This window comes from Neolamprologus brichardi, chromosome 6 (assembly GCF_056152115.1).
Source record: "Neolamprologus brichardi isolate AB-2024 chromosome 6, ASM5615211v1, whole genome shotgun sequence".
NCBI classification, from domain to species: domain Eukaryota; kingdom Metazoa; phylum Chordata; class Actinopteri; order Cichliformes; family Cichlidae; genus Neolamprologus; species Neolamprologus brichardi.
The window spans coordinates 24,388,019-24,406,838 of record NC_142109.1 but is presented as its reverse complement, the minus strand read 5'-3'; the positions used below and the strand labels follow the sequence as shown (position 1 = coordinate 24,406,838).

General features: G+C 39.4%; 1 protein-coding gene across 8 annotated transcripts; it reads left to right on the top strand.

The window, feature by feature from the left end:
- Positions 1-3,007: 3,007 nt before the first annotated feature.
- Positions 3,008-16,305, top strand: LOC102779436 (von Willebrand factor A domain-containing protein 7-like). 8 transcript variants are annotated; one of them, XM_087842566.1, is made up of 18 exons: positions 3,008-3,199; positions 3,331-3,538; positions 3,739-3,824; positions 3,932-4,025; positions 4,307-4,435; positions 4,854-5,040; positions 5,326-5,495; positions 5,602-5,714; positions 6,022-6,138; positions 6,842-7,048; positions 7,193-7,328; positions 7,782-7,934; positions 8,023-8,109; positions 8,538-8,647; positions 8,941-9,105; positions 9,282-9,581; positions 11,782-12,085; positions 16,118-16,305. In XM_087842566.1, exons 1-18 carry the CDS (start codon positions 3,008-3,010, stop codon positions 16,303-16,305), a joined length of 2,946 nt encoding a protein of 981 aa, XP_087698692.1. The 8 variants fall into 8 exon arrangements, with proteins under 8 accessions (XP_087698692.1, XP_087698693.1, XP_087698691.1 ...); XM_087842567.1 differs by having other exon boundaries at positions 11,782-12,095; positions 16,128-16,305; XM_087842565.1 differs by having other exon boundaries at positions 11,782-12,110; positions 16,122-16,305.
- Positions 16,306-18,820: the final 2,515 nt, after the last annotated feature.

The window sequence follows — 18,820 nt, the reverse complement described above, 5'->3', positions numbered from 1 at the left end:
TCTGATAAAACTTGGTGAAGGTTAAGTTTAAGATCTTCTTTCTCTTTTTATTGTTGTCTATTTGTTTGCATATGTCTTCTGTGTCTCTATTCAGTGTCTTGGGTTATTTTATTTCATTTGTCTTCCTTTTCTTTTTCCTTTTTTTGCCTGGTTCCTCCATGACTTTTTTTGTTACTATATGTAGCGAGTAAAAGCCACCGAGTAACCGCTAAGGGCCTCTATACTACTTGTGCAAACTTTCAGGCCCAAAGCTCTTACAGGAACGAGCCCAGAATAAACGGGACAAGAGGGTCAATATCAGTCAGATACGTTAAAATTTATTATTTTAAAAGAAAACAAAGGGTTTGCAAAAGGCCTAAAACATCAAAATGGAAAAGGTCATTAACGACCACAATATAGTCTTATTGGTGCAACCTGCCAGCAATGCAACTATCACCTGAGGGCTTGCCCTCCCTCAGCGGTCCCAGATGCTCGTTGCTTTAAAAGAAACAAATCCACCCCAAATAAATACGAGCCCAACAGAACACTTATGCACTAAGTGTTTTAGTTCAGGCAATAATCGGTGGCACTAAAATCACTCTTAATAAAACTTATTCACTGCAAATCCACACGGAGCACCTCTAAACGACCTAATTCCCCGTAGGTAAGAGCCCAGCTCAGGGATTGCCAGACTAATATTGCACCAGCCCAGTTGAAATAAAAACAAACCCGGCATAAAAAAAACAGTTTTAAAAGGTGACCCTAGTCTCAAACCAACTTGGGAGAAAAACACAACGACAATGAGAAGGAGGAAAAAACTGTGACAAATTCACATGTGCAGCCTTTCCTGCAGGAGGCAATACGATATAAATTAGATTGTAGTGCATAAATATATTATTTTTAAATGTCAAATATATTAAGTTAACATACCTCCAGCAGACAACTGTGTTTGCTGCACACCTGGCTTGTCTTCTAAAATCACTACTAGAAACATAAAATACAATAAACATCAAATACATTTCAACGAATTTAAAAAAGCACTAAAAGAAAAACAGCCTATACCTCGAACCTCTGCTGTAGAAGTTTAAAACAACCATTTGTGTAGAAGACAAAGCTTCTCAGGCTTTTCACCTACTCACACAACCATTGTTCACAGCTGCTTGTCAGTACAAATGAGAGAAGAAGAGCACCCGCTGCTACTTCCTCTTTTATACCCTCCCTTGGGTCCCCTGGGTCCTAAAGCCTTCCAATTACATATACTTTATAATATTTTTCTTTGTCCTTATGGATAATTAATTTTAAAAAAGGCAATGATACATTCATGCATGACAGTGACTCATTAAGGTAATAAACTAATTAATTAACTAACCTATTAGTCAGTTACTTCACAAATTAGTACATGCAAATAGAAAGAGAGGGAGCAGATTAAAACTGAGAATAGGTGGATGGAATAAGATAAGAAAGAAAATGGTTCCTTAGCTGAGATGAATAAAGGCTAGTGACTATAAAGATGTTGTTGGTTTGGTTTTTTAATAGATCAGAGTGTTCCTAAATTTGGTTAACTTTTACTTTTTACTCATAAAGTTTTAAACCAGCAGCTAGCAGTGACTTTTAAGGTGAGATGTTGGTTTAAGCGGCCACTCAGTTTCAGATTGAACATTTTAAATATATATTTGTTAACTTTGAGCATGCAGTTTGTCTTTTGTTTCAGTTACATATAGCGTTGCTTGGTTGCATTTTCACAGAGGACCGACTTCAATGATACTGTGGACAATGTTAACTTTATCAGTAACTAGATAACTTGAGTAGATCCTCTGTGTGGATATAAAGTTATTTTAATTTTAAGACAGCAAATGCCTGTTTCTTACTTTTTGCATATAAAGCAATGTGAAAGTAACCTTATCGTAAAAATAGTGTTATCTCAATATTATGGCATAAATTGTTCTTAATGATTTATGATCCATGACCTGTACATTGGGACTACCATACAGTAACATTAGCACCACACAAAGAACTGCATCTTAATAATAAAGAAAAAATAATATTGAAATGGTATCAGTGTTAGACATGATGCTATTTACATGTACATATGTGTTGGGTAAAGTGACAGCAATTGTATAATTTAATTAAATTCAATTTTATTTATATAGCGCCAAATCACAACAAAAATTGCCTTAAGGCGCTTTATAGATACAGAGTAAAACCCAACAATCATATGACCCCCTATGAGCAAGCACTTTGGCGACAGTAGAAAGGAAAACTGCCTTTTAACAGGAAGAAACGCCTGGCAGAACCAGGCTCAGGGAGGGGCGGCCATCTGCCGGGACCGGTTGGGGTGAGAGAAGGAAAACAGGATAAAGACATAATAATGATTTTTTTTAATTAATTTTTTTTTTAAAGGAAAAACAATGGGAAGAAAAATAGAAACACTAATGATGATATTGATGTTTCTGAAGTATGTAGCTAGCTTGTTGGCAATGATGAATAATATAATTATATGATGTTACTATCCCTTAATGGATTTGTTAGATCACTTAAGATCATTTTCCGGATATAATTATGTATGGATTTGGGTAGAATTCATCAAATAAACTTTACATTAAAAAGGCTGAGCTTTAGCTTTGCCCTTTAACTCAATTGAGGACAATTCGTTTGGCCTCTTTTGCTTATCAAATAATTTTTTAACCACTGATTGACTGTTGTACAACAATTGCATTTCTGCAACTTAGGTCATGGAAATATGTCCTCAAACTGCTGATTCCTCCTTCCTGCCTTTCTTTCGTTCTCTCTTACCCTCACTACTATCATTATTTTTACTTTTTATTTTTCTACTTATTATTAGTCTTTTGCCATTTTTATTTTTTTATTCTATTTTTTATTTATTATACTTTTGCCATTTAGTTTTTATCTTAAATCATTTGTATTTTTTCCTATGATAATTTTGCTTGCTGTGTCAAACATGAACCTCTGTTCTGTACATTTTTTGACTTTACCTTTCTCTTGTTCCTTTAGTACAACACTGTCCATCATGGCTGTCAAACACACAGTCATGCTCCTGGTGGCAGTTTGTCTCTACCTACCAGGTCTAACCCATGGATTTCAACCATCCTTCTCTGTTGATGAAACTCATCGTAACATCACCAGAAAGGCAGTTCTCAGAAAGACAGCTGAGGTTTGCCGAGACCTTGCCGCCGTTGATGGAAGAGACTTCAACTTGAAAGTGGGCTCATTATCATTTAAAATGGGGTCACTGTTTATGCATTCATGTTTAGTCTAACATAACTGTGAAGTATAACTTTTTGAGATTTTTCCAAATGTCCAGTTAAGCACTTGGCATTTCTTTGTCTCCAGATTGATGACAACTTGTCAGTTCAGGAGGTGCAAAAGGCCTGTTTCTCCTCATCTACCTCCACTGCTCCGCTCTCTACTGACATTTTCCAAACTGCCCTTAATGAGATCTACGGTAGCAATGAAAAAGTGTATTTCTCATTGGACAACTTACCAGAGTACCATTTTCACAGTGAGACCTTCTTGAGAGGACGGGACATCATCACAAGAGGTACACTTTAAAGTCCTCAAAATTAAACGTGTTTACGTTCAGTACAACACAGATAGTAGATTATTTTGATTTTTTTAATTAATTTCTATTCCTATACACCAATTAAAAAACATTTAAATGATAAGTGCAACAAAAATCAGAATTTTGCTTCATTAGGTTTCACTTATACTGGATTCTTAAGGTTATATGTTTTGTTTGAGATATGTCTGCCGTGAAGGCTAGTGTGAAGTCGGAGAATTTTGTTGCTGCAAGAGAGGTACTTGGACAAATTTGTCACATAATTCAGGTGAGAGTAATAATTATTGTTTTTATTTAAACCTGATGATGTTAAGATTTTGGAAGGAGGAATCAGTGATAGGATTGGAAATAATGTTAGATTTTCCCAACATTAAGGACTTTTACAGCCACAGTAACTGGGTGGAGTTGGGGAAAACCACTCCTTACTCCGCTCTGATCAGACCAGATCAACCACTGCAGAACCTAGCAGGTAAAAGCCTTCCAGCAACTTTAATCACAGTAAGAAAGCACATTTGTCTCAACTTGTTTTAATTAATTTACCTGGTGGGGCGTGTACACACACACACTTGCAATAAGGGAGATAAAGGGGATAAATAGGAAAGAAATAATAGCCAAAATCATTTTACAAAAGCACAGTTCAAACCAAGTCTTGAATATCGCCAAAGCATAGATGGCCCACCTTTAAATACTGTATGTCACAACCTGTTTCCAGATGGTTTTATGGCTAACTTTTCTCTTGCTTTGCTCCAGATCCATCTACTCCAACTTGTAAGAGCTGTACAGGAGATGCCTGTGCTGATAACATTTTGCCTGAAGTGCTGACACAGGGGCTCCTGACCTCAGGCTACTTTAGCACATTCTCTACTTTAAAGCCTACTGGTAACAATCACATTCATTTGTGTATAACAGCAAACTATTAGGATTTGTATTATTATTTTCTTTTGTTTGCTTGCTTCATAGCAAATGGACTGCTTATCAAACCAGCAGAATGGGTAAATTGTAATCAACACTGAAACTAAATTGACTACTGTAGTTTTGTTTGTTTTTGGTATTTGTTTTTTGATTAGAAAATGTAAACAGCATCTCACAGTAATGAATGCCCACAAGCTACAAATTTAAATATTACAACAAATAGATGTGTTGTCCCACCTTGAATTTAATTTAAAGATTACCTAAACTCACCTATTCATTGCCATACCCCAACTATAAAACTCTTTGGATGTTTTTGTCTTATTGATCATTTATTCAGCTATTTATCTAGGTATAATTAAATGTAATTTGTTATTTTTTTGGCCAGGTAAATGTAGCCATGGTGGTCTACGTGACAAGACAAGAAAAAGGGACCCAGTTGGGGGCATCAATAAGGATTCTTCAACATCAGATCATGGCACGTTGCACAAAAAAGCAGCTAATCTGGCAGTGGATGCTACCATGGAGCTGCTGGAGGACATCAGACTAGCTGCTGGAGACAGGAACTTCCTGCGGTACAGGAAAAATTGATCAGAGACATTCTTGCACTCATGAAATGGTTACTAGAACTCTAATAAATTTGAAATTGAAACAGTTCATATTTATTTTCATGACACAGCTTTCTAGAAAAAAATAGTAAAAAGCCTTCCTCACAGAAGATACTATGTAACAAAAGTGATGCTTTTTATGATGCACATGTTTCTGCAAAGATACCTCTGCATCATTCTGAATGTAGAGAAATTGGGTTCCTTACAGAATAACAAAGGGATGATTTTGTTTTGTCACTTATGTTCCTCCAGGTTGATGGGCTTCTCCCAGTCCTATGCGCTGTGTTTTGTCATTGACACCACAGGCAGTATGGCTAATGACATCAATGCAGCAAAACAAGTTGCCTTTAACATAATTGACAGTAACGCAGGAACGCTACAGGAACCCTCTCAGTACATACTGGTACCTTTCAATGACCCAGGTACTTCCACTTTTATGGATATTCCCCATGTTGCCAAAGAGAGCCAACAAACAAAGCACATCTACAAAAATCTGCAAGTTCATGTATTTCTCTGTCCCCCAAAAAGAATTTGGACCTGTGATAAAGACAACTGACAAAAACTACTTCAAAAAGGAAATCAATAAGCTCACTGCATTCGGAGGAGGGGATGAACCAGAGATGAGCATGTCTGGACTGCGAGTGAGTGTACTTGTGTTCTATCATATCATGCATCTGCTTACACAGTAATTTGTGTGATGTGAATTATGAGCTTTTAGGATGAAGAAATGGGGTATTTGCAGTTAGTGCAAAGGACATCGTTAGGAAATTATGGAAATTAATATGAACTTATTGTGTCCTATTATGTAATAACAGAATGACTGTGTGCATGCATTATCAGAACTTGCTTTTTTGTTACTTTTTAATCACTTTCTGAATTACAGTTTTGCACATCTGGTAAATCACAACAAATAATGTTTAATTCTTCTGTCATTTGTATAACTGACAGCTTGCGCTGACATCAGCTCCACCTTCCTCTAAAATCTATGTCTTCACTGATGCTTCAGCCAAAGATTCCCATCTAAAAAGCACCAACATTGCCCTTATAGAGAGAACCAAGACTGAGGTATGTGTGAGGATAAGTTGCATTCTTATTATTGTTGCACTTTAGATGTTAGTTCAGCTGATGAAGAAATTGCCAAATAAAAACATGCAGAAAGGAAAAAGTATTCTATGTTGAAATGTAAAAATAAATAAATCCTGAATTGTAATTCCAGCTTACAAAAATGTGTAAAAAAAACCAAAAACAACAAAAACAGAAAAAAAGGTTAATACTCTGGCGGAGCAAAGTACAGTGTGGCGCAGTGGTGCCGTGTTTATTACCGTAGCATCACAGTAAGGAGGTTCTAGGTTTTAAACACTGGGTATCCAGGCCTGTTTGGAGTTTACATGTTCTTTCACCGCCTGTGTGTTTGCACAATTGTATACAAAATTCTGCATGGTGAATTAATTAATATTTTTTGAATTGGCTGTAGATATGAGTGAAACGTAGATAGCTGCTAAATAATTACTGGTGAAAAGGGTCAATATAGCAATATAGCAACATAAATGCCAGTCCATTATCAAATTTTACAAAAGCTTTTTTTTTTTTTTCAAAAAAGTCCGTTTTACTCAAGCTAGTCCAATTCTAGAGCAAAACACCTCAGTAAATAGTTTCATTTATCCATGTACTGAATGGTCATTTTAGGTCTCTTTGATACTTTAGATAGAACTTATCCAGTTTCCACTGAGCGTGATACTGATGCATTTTTATATCCCTACACTTTCAGGTGTCTTTCCTGTTGACAAACATTTTTTTCAGTCGGCGGCGCCGCAGTATTGATGGTCAAAATTTTTCACCTCGTGCAGTGAGGCTATCAAATGTCCAGCTATACAGAGACCTGGCCCAAGCTTCTGGAGGTCAGGCTATTGAAGTCAGGAAGTCAGATCTTTCCTTGGCCACTACTGTTATAAAAGATTCATCAGCTGGTGCTGTGGTGAGACACTGAGCATTAACAGGAATTACTTAAAATGTTTGCAAATTGTGAAGGACTACATTTTGATAAGTTGGGGCCAGATATTTAACAGATTTTCTTTCAAAATTGCTTTCTCACTGGAGCTTCTGTTTCTTTGTCTTTCAGGTGACAGTTTTCCAGGTAGTAATGGATCCGGGGCGACCTGATAATTTTAATTTTACTGTTGATTCATCAGTAAGCAACGTCATCATTTACATCACCGGAGTTTCATCTCTCACCTTCACACTCACCAGCTCAGCAGGTTCAGTTCAACGATATTTTTTGGACATCAGTTTTCTAAAACATAATATTTCACAAAGACAAGGCACTTCCCACCTTGTGTCAGCTTTGCTTTATTTTTTTGGCTCTCTGGAAGTTCCTCATCTGACCTGATCTCTGGTCTCTGCTTTTTGCCTTTTGATTTCTCCTGTGCAATGCTGTTGTTTGGGCAGTCAGGTGAAGGTTAAGAATGTATAGTAGTGGTACTAGTCATAATTTTACTTTCTTATTTAGTAGTAACTGTGCAGGTGGATTGGAATTCATTTGCCTATTACAGAAGTGGAGTGATTTGCAAGTGTCTCACACCCATGAATTGCAGTAATAGCACAATAGTAATAAAAACAACAACAGTCACAATAATAATTACAAATTTAGGAGGAGGAAGAAAATTTCATTGTCATGCTGGTAAATAATTCAGCCACTTTCCTCTTTTCAGGAGTGTCTCAGGAGTCAAGTCAGACTAGTGGTCCTCTGGCATCCTTAACAACAGTGGGAAACCTACGCAGAATAAGACTCAATGCTGGAAATCAAACGGCTTTTTGGCAAATCCACATCAACTCTAACAGTCCCTACTCTATTAAAGTCACAGGTCTGTAATATAATTAGGAAATAGTCTGTAGAAAATGTTTTCAGTGGTATAATATTTCTGACTTAGATGTGGTTTCTGTGTGCGTAAGGTCAAAGTTCAGTGAACTTCATCTATAGCATTGTGGAATTACAAAAGGAAGGTGGCATCAGACCCAAGGAAGGCCGTCCTGCTACAGGTTGACTAAACAAAAATGTATCATTTGGTTTGTGGGAAACTGAGATGACCTAAATAGTCATGAAAAATTATTACATTGATTCATGTTTCTGGGTAGAAAACTTCCAACTTTTTTGTTTAGATAAACATAAACTTTCAAGTTTAAAGAAGATTTCCCCTCAGAGGTCTTAAAAACACATGTGGTGCAGGCATAATTTCAGTACTTTCGAATGACTAACTGCAGAAAGGCAATTGGTGTCCATCCATATACATAAACATTGATATGATTTCTGTACTGTTAGCATTATTACAGCCCTCGATCAAATCCAATAAAGGCAACGTTATCTACCCTATCCATTTCTAACAACATAACAGCATTTTTACATGTTCACGTACAGTCTAAGGATCTGTTGTAATAATACTCTTTTTGTGGCTTGCTATCATTTTCAGGTGGTAATGTCACTCTCCTGGTCACTGTGACAGGAAGTGATACAGTAACAGTCACAAAGGTCACGCTCTTCGACAGTTCAGGGCCAAAGGAGTTGATTGGATCAATACAGGCATGTCATATTTTACACCTGATAAATGTAAAAGGTCAAAATTACAACTGACCACAGCAAGCATTCCTAGAGATTAGTCAGTTTTACTCAATGCTAACTGCACTGTCAAACATAGTGTTATAAACATAACTTTTGTAGTTCTACAACAGCTTAAGAAAACACCAAGAAGTAAAAGATACATAAATAACATTGGTCTTTGGTGGCTGCTTGTTTACTCTGATTACTGACTGTTGCAACAACTAACTTAAACATGCATAAGGTGCTCTCAGTTGCTATCTTTCTGTTTTGCACAGTCATTAGAAAACAGCAACTTTCTGGTAACATTCAGTGAAGTCCCAGCAGGAGACTATGTAGTTCGACTGCAAGGTGAGGACACCAGCACCACATCCCGGTCTACCTCAGATCCCTTCCAGAGACAAGCCTCCACCCGGATCACAACAGCTAGTCTCTCTGTTTCTGTGAGTAGTAGAGTCATATGTTGTTTTTTGAATTTCTAGAGCCAGTTTATAAACATCTTATCTGCCTGGATAAACTCAACAACCACTGTCATGTTATTTTCTATGTCATTGTATAAAAGAAAGGAGTGATTGTTTAACTTCAAATTTCCTGCCCTCTTCTATCGCTACTTTTCCAGGCACAAGCTGACAGTATCAACATAGAGCCAGGCACTAGCATCACCATTCCATTTACAGTGTCTTCAGATGTAACTGGGACATTCACAGTGCAAGTCAGCAATGATCGCAGCTTTGGCTTCACCTCACCTGGAAATGTCAATATTGGTCCAAGCGATGGAGGCAAAGCCAATGGGACAATAACCTTAAGTGTTCCAGCCAGCACTAAATCAGGAACAGACGTGACCCTCACCATTCAGGCACAAAACGCTGCTGCCACTGACATCAACTATGCTGTCCTCCGATTTTCTGTGGCTGCCAAGGTAAAAGAAAAAAGACTTTAGGTGAAATGGGACTAAAAACAGTGTTTTACATTTTAAAAAACTAATAATCCAAACTAAATGTATCACTGTTCTGTATTGTCAAATGCCAAATGTTTCAGTTTATATAATACTTCAACTGTGATCTGAGGAGAGCTTTTAAAAGAATCAGCTCAGTGATGAATTAGTACTACATATGTCCTAGTTCAAAATAAGAAAAAAAAACATGATTCACTGCGAGGACAATGTAAGGGGTCATGCTACAAATTTCATCCAAGAAATCCATTGATTAATCTGTTAACTTTCTGTCGCTCTTAGAGCCGACTATTTGAAGTGAACGATGCGAGCTGGCTCCTTATTGGGAGCCGTGGGGTTTTTTTCTTTGTCTTGCCCTCTCTTTCACTTTTTTTCGCTTCATGCTGCACGTCACCTTTGTGTTTACGCTGAGCAGAGACGGGAGGGGCAAAACGCAAGGCTCTGTTTGCGCCCCTGAGCAGAGGGGGCGGGGCGGTAGTTACACTCACAAAAGCAGTAGCACACGAAAAGAGCAGAAGGGCGAGAGAGAGAAAGAGAGCCGGTGTTCTGACAAACCATCCTACTTTGGCAAAATGTCCTACCTTAAGAAGTTTATGCACATTTTTGCTGTCACAGAGTAATTCCAGCACAAATTTAAGTAGGAATGATGGTTTGCCACTTAACTTTGCCCATCAGAGTATGCTTGTAGGTAACATTCACAAAGGTAGCATGGTTTGGCACTTCATTTTACCCAACAGAGTATCCTTCTATGTCACGGGTTGCCGGGGCAAGCCATGTGAGAATTATTTAGGACCCAAAATGCGGCAGCTCTGGTGCAAGTGAGTTTATTAAACCAAAAGAACATACAAAAGGGATGGCGAGGGTGAACATGAAACTAAGGAAACCTAAACTGAGAAAAACTAACAGAAACTAACCAGAAACAGATATGCAGGTAGGTACGAGGAAATACATGGAAGACGGACGGAGAGAAGCAGGCGAACCAGCAACGAGGACAAGGGAACACACACTATAAATACACACACCAGTAATCAGGGGATCTGAAACAGGAGGGAAACACACCTGGGAGACACAACAGCTGACGAGGCGGGGGAAACGTAAACAGAACACACTGACATCAGACAGAGACCTTCAAAGTAAAACAGGAAACACATACACGTAATGACACAGACTCAGAGACGCGGACACTAAAGAGGATACACAAGCAGGGATGACACCAAACAGAGGGAACACAACTAAACCCTGGGAAACCCAAAACAACAGTCATAATACAAAACAACTATCAAAAGTAAAAGTACACAACCAAAAACACTGGGTCACCGACCCAGGACCATGACATTCTAGATCTTATTAACAAAGGTAGGATGATTTTCCACTTAATTTTAACTGTTAAAGTATGCTTCTAGCTCATATTCACAAAGGTAGGATGGTTTGGCACTTAATTTTACCCGTCAGAGTATTTTTCTAGCTAATATTCACAAAGTTAGGATGGTTCGCCACTTAATTTTGTGTTGTGCGCATGCACAGAAACAACGGGTAGGATGGTTTGTCAGGTAGGATGGATTCCCAGAACACCTGGGGCAACAACAAGAGACAACATCGTCACATTAGAAAGGTATGGTAAAGAAAATGAGTGACACCAAGAAAAAAGCAAAATCTGGAACCATTTCAATTTTATTGACAATACAAAGGCAGAGTGTAGAGTCTGCAGGAAAAAACTATCATATAGAGCTGCCGCCACATTTGTAGCCACAGCTGCCCTGGGGCAGACTGACGGAAGCAAGGCTGCCATATCGGGCCATCGGCCCCTCTGGCCAACACCAGTAGGCGGTAGGGTAAATTGTCTTGCCCAAGGACACAACGACCAGGACAGAGAGAGCTGGGGGATCAAACCGGCAACCTTCCAGTTACAAATGAGCTTCCCAACCACCTGAACCAAGGTTCCCCCCCCCCCCCCCCCCCCGATAAGCCGGTTCTCTCAAAAGAGCCGGAATTCCCATCAGTAGTCACTAGTTTCATACACATTCTTAATAAGTAATATTCAAAAACAAAAGAAAGCTCTGAAAGTATGAAAGAACAGAGATATAAGGTAGCATCTATACCAGATTTTTTTTGTTGCTGTTCTTTTGCCTTTCTGACTACTTGATCTCCTTTCTCTCTCTTTTTTCAGGCAACAGATTTCTCCAGTCCAGTGTGCCAGGTAGTTAATATATCAGGTATCTGTAATGTCTCTTCCATCCTCTGTGCATCATCTCAGTGGGAGTTCATTGCTAATCTCACTGACGGCATCAATGGAACTGGCATCGCAAGCATCACCCTCCGCGAAGGGAATGGTACCCTTGATACTAGCACAGCGGTTGGAGCAGGGGGTGAGAATATCACACTGGTGACCTACACTGCCTCCTGCTGTTCACAGAATGTGGTTCTAGCTGCTGTGGACAGGGCAGGAAACGTGGGGACATGTATGGGGCAAGCTAGAGTACTTGCCACGCCTGCTCCAATAACTACAACTACCCCAGTACCTGCAACTACTTCTCTGACTACAACTACACCAGTACCTACAACTACTTCTCTGACTACAACTACCCCAGTACCTGCAACTACTTCTCTGACTACAACTACACCAGTACCTACAACCACTTCTCTGACTACAACTACCCCAGTACCTACAACTACTTCTCTGACTACAACTACCCCAGTACCTACAACTACTTCTCTGACAACAACTACACCAGTACCTACAACTACACCAGTACCTACAACTACTTCTTTGACTACAACTACACCAGTACCTACAATTACTTCTCTGACTACAACTACCCCAGTACCTACAACTACTTCTCTGACTACAACTACACCAGTACCTACAACTACCCCAGTACCTACAACTACTTCTCTGATTACAACTACACCAGTACCTACAACTACTTCTCTGACTACAACTACACCAGTACCTACAACTACACCAGTACCTACAACTACTTCTTTGACTACAACTACACCAGTGCCAACAACTACACCAGTACCTACAACTACTTCTCTGACTACAACTACACCAGTACCTACAACCACTTCTCTGACTACAACTACCCCAGTACCTACAACTACACCAGTACCTACAACTACTTCTCTGACTACAACTACACCAGTACCTACAACTACACCAGTACCTACAACTACTTCTCTGACTACAACTACCCCAGTACCTACAACTACTTCTCTGACTACAACTACCCCAGTACCTACAACTACTTCTCTGACTACAACTACCCCAGTACCTACAACTACACCAGTACCTACAACTACTTCTCTGACTACAACTACACCAGTACCTACAACTACTTCTCTGACTACAACTACACCAGTACCTACAACTACTTCTCTGACTACAACTACCCCAGTACCTACAACTACTTCTCTGACTACAACTACACCAGTACCTACAACTACTTCTCTGACTACAACTACGCCAGTACCTACAACTACTTCTCTGACTACAACTACACCAGTACCTACAACTACACCAGTACCTACAACTACGCCAGTACCTACAACTACTTCTCTGACTACAACTACCCCAGTAACTACAACTACTTCTCCGACTACAACTACACCAGTACCTACAACTACTTCTCTGACCACAACTACACCAGTACCTACAACTACTTCTCCGACTACAACTACCCCAGTAACTACAACTACTTCTCCGACTACAACTACAACTACACCAGTACCTACAACTACCCCAATGCCTACAACTACTTCTCTGACTACAACTACCCCAGTACCTACAACTACACCAGTACCTACAACTACTTCTCTGACTACAACTACACCAGTACCTACAACTACTTCTCTGACTACAACTACACCTGTACCTACAACTACACCAGTACCTACAAATACTTCTCTGACTACAACTTCTTCTCTGACTACAACTACACCAGTACCTACAACTACACCAGTACCTACAACTACTTCTCTGACTACAACTACTTCTCTGACTACAACTACACCAGTACCTACAACTACTTCTCTGACTACAACTACACCAGTACCTACAACTACTTCTCTGACTACAACTACACCTGTACCTACAACTACACCAGTACCTACAACTACTTCTCTGACTACAACTTCTTCTCTGACTACAACTACACCAGTACCTACAACTACCCCAGTACCTACAACTACTTCTCTGATTACAACTACACCAGTACCTACAACTACTTCTCTGACTACAACTACACCAGTACCTACAACTACACCAGTACCTACAACTACTTCTTTGACTACAACTACACCAGTGCCAACAACTACACCAGTACCTACAACTACTTCTCTGACTACAACTACACCAGTACCTACAACCACTTCTCTGACTACAACTACCCCAGTACCTACAACTACACCAGTACCTACAACTACTTCTCTGACTACAACTACACCAGTACCTACAACTACACCAGTACCTACAACTACTTCTCTGACTACAACTACCCCAGTACCTACAACTACTTCTCTGACTACAACTACCCCAGTACCTACAACTACTTCTCTGACTACAACTACCCCAGTACCTACAACTACACCAGTACCTACAACTACTTCTCTGACTACAACTACACCAGTACCTACAACTACTTCTCTGACTACAACTACACCAGTACCTACAACTACTTCTCTGACTACAACTACCCCAGTACCTACAACTACTTCTCTGACTACAACTACACCAGTACCTACAACTACTTCTCTGACTACAACTACGCCAGTACCTACAACTACTTCTCTGACTACAACTACACCAGTACCTACAACTACACCAGTACCTACAACTACGCCAGTACCTACAACTACTTCTCTGACTACAACTACCCCAGTAACTACAACTACTTCTCCGACTACAACTACACCAGTACCTACAACTACTTCTCCGACCACAACTACACCAGTACCTACAACTACTTCTCCGACTACAACTACCCCAGTAACTACAACTACTTCTCCGACTACAACTACAACTACACCAGTACCTACAACTACCCCAATGCCTACAACTACTTCTCTGACTACAACTACCCCAGTACCTACAACTACACCAGTACCTACAACTACTTCTCTGACTACAACTACACCAGTACCTACAACTACTTCTCTGACTACAACTACACCTGTACCTACAACTACACCAGTACCTACAACTACTTCTCTGACTACAACTTCTTCTCTGACTACAACTACACCAGTACCTACAACTACACCAGTACCTACAACTACTTCTCTGACTACAACTACTTCTCTGACTACAACTACACCAGTACCTACAACTACTTCTCTGACTACAACTACACCAGTACCTACAACTACTTCTCTGACTACAACTACACCTGTACCTACAACTACACCAGTACCTACAACTACTTCTCTGACTACAACTTCTTCTCTGACTACAACTACACCAGTTCCTACAACTACACCAGTACCTACAACTACTTCTCTGACTACAACTACTTCTCTGACTACAACTACACCAGTACCTACAACTATACCAGTAGCTACAACTACTTCTTTGACTACAACTACACCAGTACCTACAACTACTTCTCTGACTACAACTACACCAGTACCTACAACTATACCAGTAGCTACAACTACTTCTCTGACTACAACTAAACCAGTACCTACAACTACTTCTCTGACTACAACTACACCTGTACCTACAACTACACCAGTACCTACAACTACTTCTCTGACTACAACTACGCCAGTACCTACAACTACTTCTCTGACTACAACTACTTCTCTGACTACAACTACACCAGTACCTACAACTATACCAGTACCTACAACTACTTCTCTGACTACAACTACACCAGTACCTACAACTACTTCTCTGACTACAACTACACCTGTACCTACAACTACACCAGTACCTACAACTACTTCTCTGACTACAACTACTTCTCTGACTACAACTACTTCTCTGACTACAACTACCCCAGTACCTACAACTACACCAGTACCTACAACTACTTCTCTGACTACAACTACTTCTCTGACTACAACTACACCAGTACCTACAACTACACCAGTACCTACAACTACTTCTCTGACTACAACTACACCTGTACCTACAACTACACCAGTACCTACAACTACTTCTCTGACTACAACTACTTCTCTGACTACAACTACACCAGTACCTACAACTATACCAGTACCTACAACTACTTCTCTGACTACAACTACACCAGTACCTACAACTATACCAGTACCTACAACTACTTCTCTGACTACAACTACACCAGTACCTACAACTACTTCTCTGACTACAACTACCCCAGTACCTACAACTACTTCTCTGACTACAATGACACCAGTATCTACAACTACTTCTCTGACTACAACTACACCAGTACCTACAACTACCCCAATACCTACAACTACTTCTCTGACTACAACTACCCCAGTACCTACAACTACACCAGTACCTACAACTTCTTCTCTGACTACAACTACACCAGTACCTACAACTACACCAGTACCTACAACTACTCCTGTCGCTACAACCACTGCAGTGACTCCCTCGGTGACTACTGCTGCAGCTAACACAGCATCCACTAGAGGTCATACAATGAGTGTAACACATTATGTCTGGATCAGCATTGCTTTTTCTCTGATTTTTAAGTAAGGTATATAAACAGAAATTTAACTAGAACTGAATCAAAATCAGAAAAAAAATACTTATAATATAAAATATGAGCCACTGCATTTTTGTAAAGGTGTAATTGAGCATCTCATATTTTTATTTTTTTTTTATTTATTGGGTGAAAATGGGAAAGTGGTATAATAACGTACATTTTGTTTGTTGAGTTTTTCATTGCCTGCTAAAAAAAGATCCAAGTAAACATATATATTGAATTCACTAAATCAACATTAATATCCTCTCTTACATAGTTATAGTTAATCTTTTCATTGATGAAATTGTAAAGTATTTGATTCCTTTTAACCTGTGCACATAAAGTAGCAATTTGTTAGTTTCCAAAGCTGCATTTCATTTTTCAGTATAATGTAAACAGCAACTATTATCTGCTAAGGGAATGATGATTTAGAGAACTTTTAGAAACAAAACTCAATTTGGAACATCCTGAAATGCCACCAGTCCAGACATCACTTGTCTGGACTGGTGAGTGAGACAGCTTGGATGCCTTTTTATGCTACTGTTGAAGATTTACAACAGGCTATTAATATATAATTTATATATAAGAATTTTGGGAGAATCACAAAACAATTTTAATGTGTTTAAGCAATATATAAATGTGATTTCATCAGTTTATAACTGTCTCATTTTATTGTCTCATTCCTAAAGAGATTACCATCATGTGCTATACTTATAGGCTATTACAGTATGAGGTGACTGAATTTAATATTTTTCTTGCAGTTTCAGTTTGCCACATGATTAAACCTGCCTCAAGCACTATGTTGAGTTTATCCCTTTGATACTTTTGCTTCTGCAGTTTGGCTTTCCAGGAACTACTTGGCAACTGAAAGCACTGAGATTATACAACAAAGAAAAATATGCAATAAAGAAAAACACAATTTAATCTTTGTTAGAAGAGTGTGCTCCGTTATTTTTAAGTGGTTTAGAGAATAAGCAACAACTTCCACAAGTACTCATTTATTTTAAATATCAAAAATAAAAGTGCTACCTCTACCACACATTACTTGAACGCACTCGTCCGCGTACACATGGAAGAATCCATTAAAAAGATGTTACAAAGAAGAACAAAAGGGGGGTGACCCACCAGTCATGAGACAGGAGGCACCCCCATGCAGCAATACACTGCATTACAACAGCAACTGTTACATAGTCCCACACACCACACCTAACAGTAGGGGTCACAGCTAAGATCGCCACACACACAGGGTAAAAGACCATTTAAAAATGAATTTGGCAAAAATAAAATGAAATGAATATGTAGAGTGCAAAATCTGTTTTCTTTGTTTTTCTCTTCTTTTTTTTTTTTAAATGTCAAAGAAGAGGAACCTTAACACACTAAAAAGCCATACAACTGGATTAAGTAGAGTGAACAGAAAATTCTACACCTTCATGACTCAAAATCGCAATGCACCAGGTCAACATGAAATAGGTTTAATCAAAATATTTCACTTCAAATCAAGCCTTGTCATGTGAAAATCAATTGTCCATCTTTTGGGGGCAGGGTGGGCCTGAGGGTCAGTGTCCAGATCCTTTGTGGTCTCTCTCTCAGCAGGAGATGAAACAGAATGTTCTTTGGAAGTGAGAGAGTCCCAGGTATACCTGCATCCACACCGGAGTCCACCCAAGTGAGCCTGTAGTTAACGTAACTGAGTCTCTAAGATACACACAATGGTCCCTCAAACAATGGTGCAAGTGTGACCAAGTGGTCGGCGGGGTTATAAAAGAAATAATAAAATGACAACGCCACCTGGGGGGGAATTCTAGCCCCCAGGAAATATGAACTTTAGAAATGAAATGTAATTAAAACAACGTTTGCACAGGTTCAGGGATGCACACTGAGTCCGGCTCAAATATTAACACAATTTTATTTATTAAAAAAAATCAAAACAAAGCAACAAGGACAGCGCACTAAATGTCTAAAATGGTGTCCCAAATTACCAAAAAAATAAACATACAACTGGGACTTACCAGCAGCGGTGGACCAAAAGAAAACCACACAAAACCCAGTATTGTCTATTCACCTGGTGCTGTACAACAAAAGAAGTGGAAAACGACCCGCCACCTAAGGTCCCACGGCCGCTGGTAGATCCTCAGTTCGCTGAAATAAAAGCACAAGATATACACATTAAAAAGGATAAAAACATGGGACATAAAAAGGCTCTCTATATACTAAAAAAAGAAATTAAAAGAAAAACGGAGATCTGCAATAAAACACACCCACATACACACCACAGAGCACAGATTGGAAATACTCGTACTCTGCGAGCCAGCCCACAGCTGGTGCTGGTTCCGATTGTTCGTAGCCCTACTCAGTCTCGCGCAGCTCTCCACAACTGGGAGAGGGAAAGGGAGAGGCAGTACCAGTTTTTGTAACACCAGCCCAATATGCAGCTGAAGATCGCCCCAACCAGCCGCGAAAGCTGGAGTGAAACGATAGTCCAAAAAGGGGCTTAGCGTGAGACCCAAAGCCCCCAGGGGCGGGGCG

Excerpts from the sequence above, each read along its gene's own strand:
- LOC102779436 (XM_087842564.1), top strand. The coding sequence starts at position 3,008 with ATGGCTGTCAAACACACAGTCATGCTCCTGGTGGCAGTTTGTCTCTAC. Across the intron at positions 3,825-3,931 it reads AAATTTGTCACATAATTCAG|GACTTTTACAGCCACAGTAA; the intron begins GTGAGAGTAATA and ends CCCAACATTAAG. Across the intron at positions 4,026-4,306 it reads ACCACTGCAGAACCTAGCAG|ATCCATCTACTCCAACTTGT; the intron begins GTAAAAGCCTTC and ends GCTTTGCTCCAG.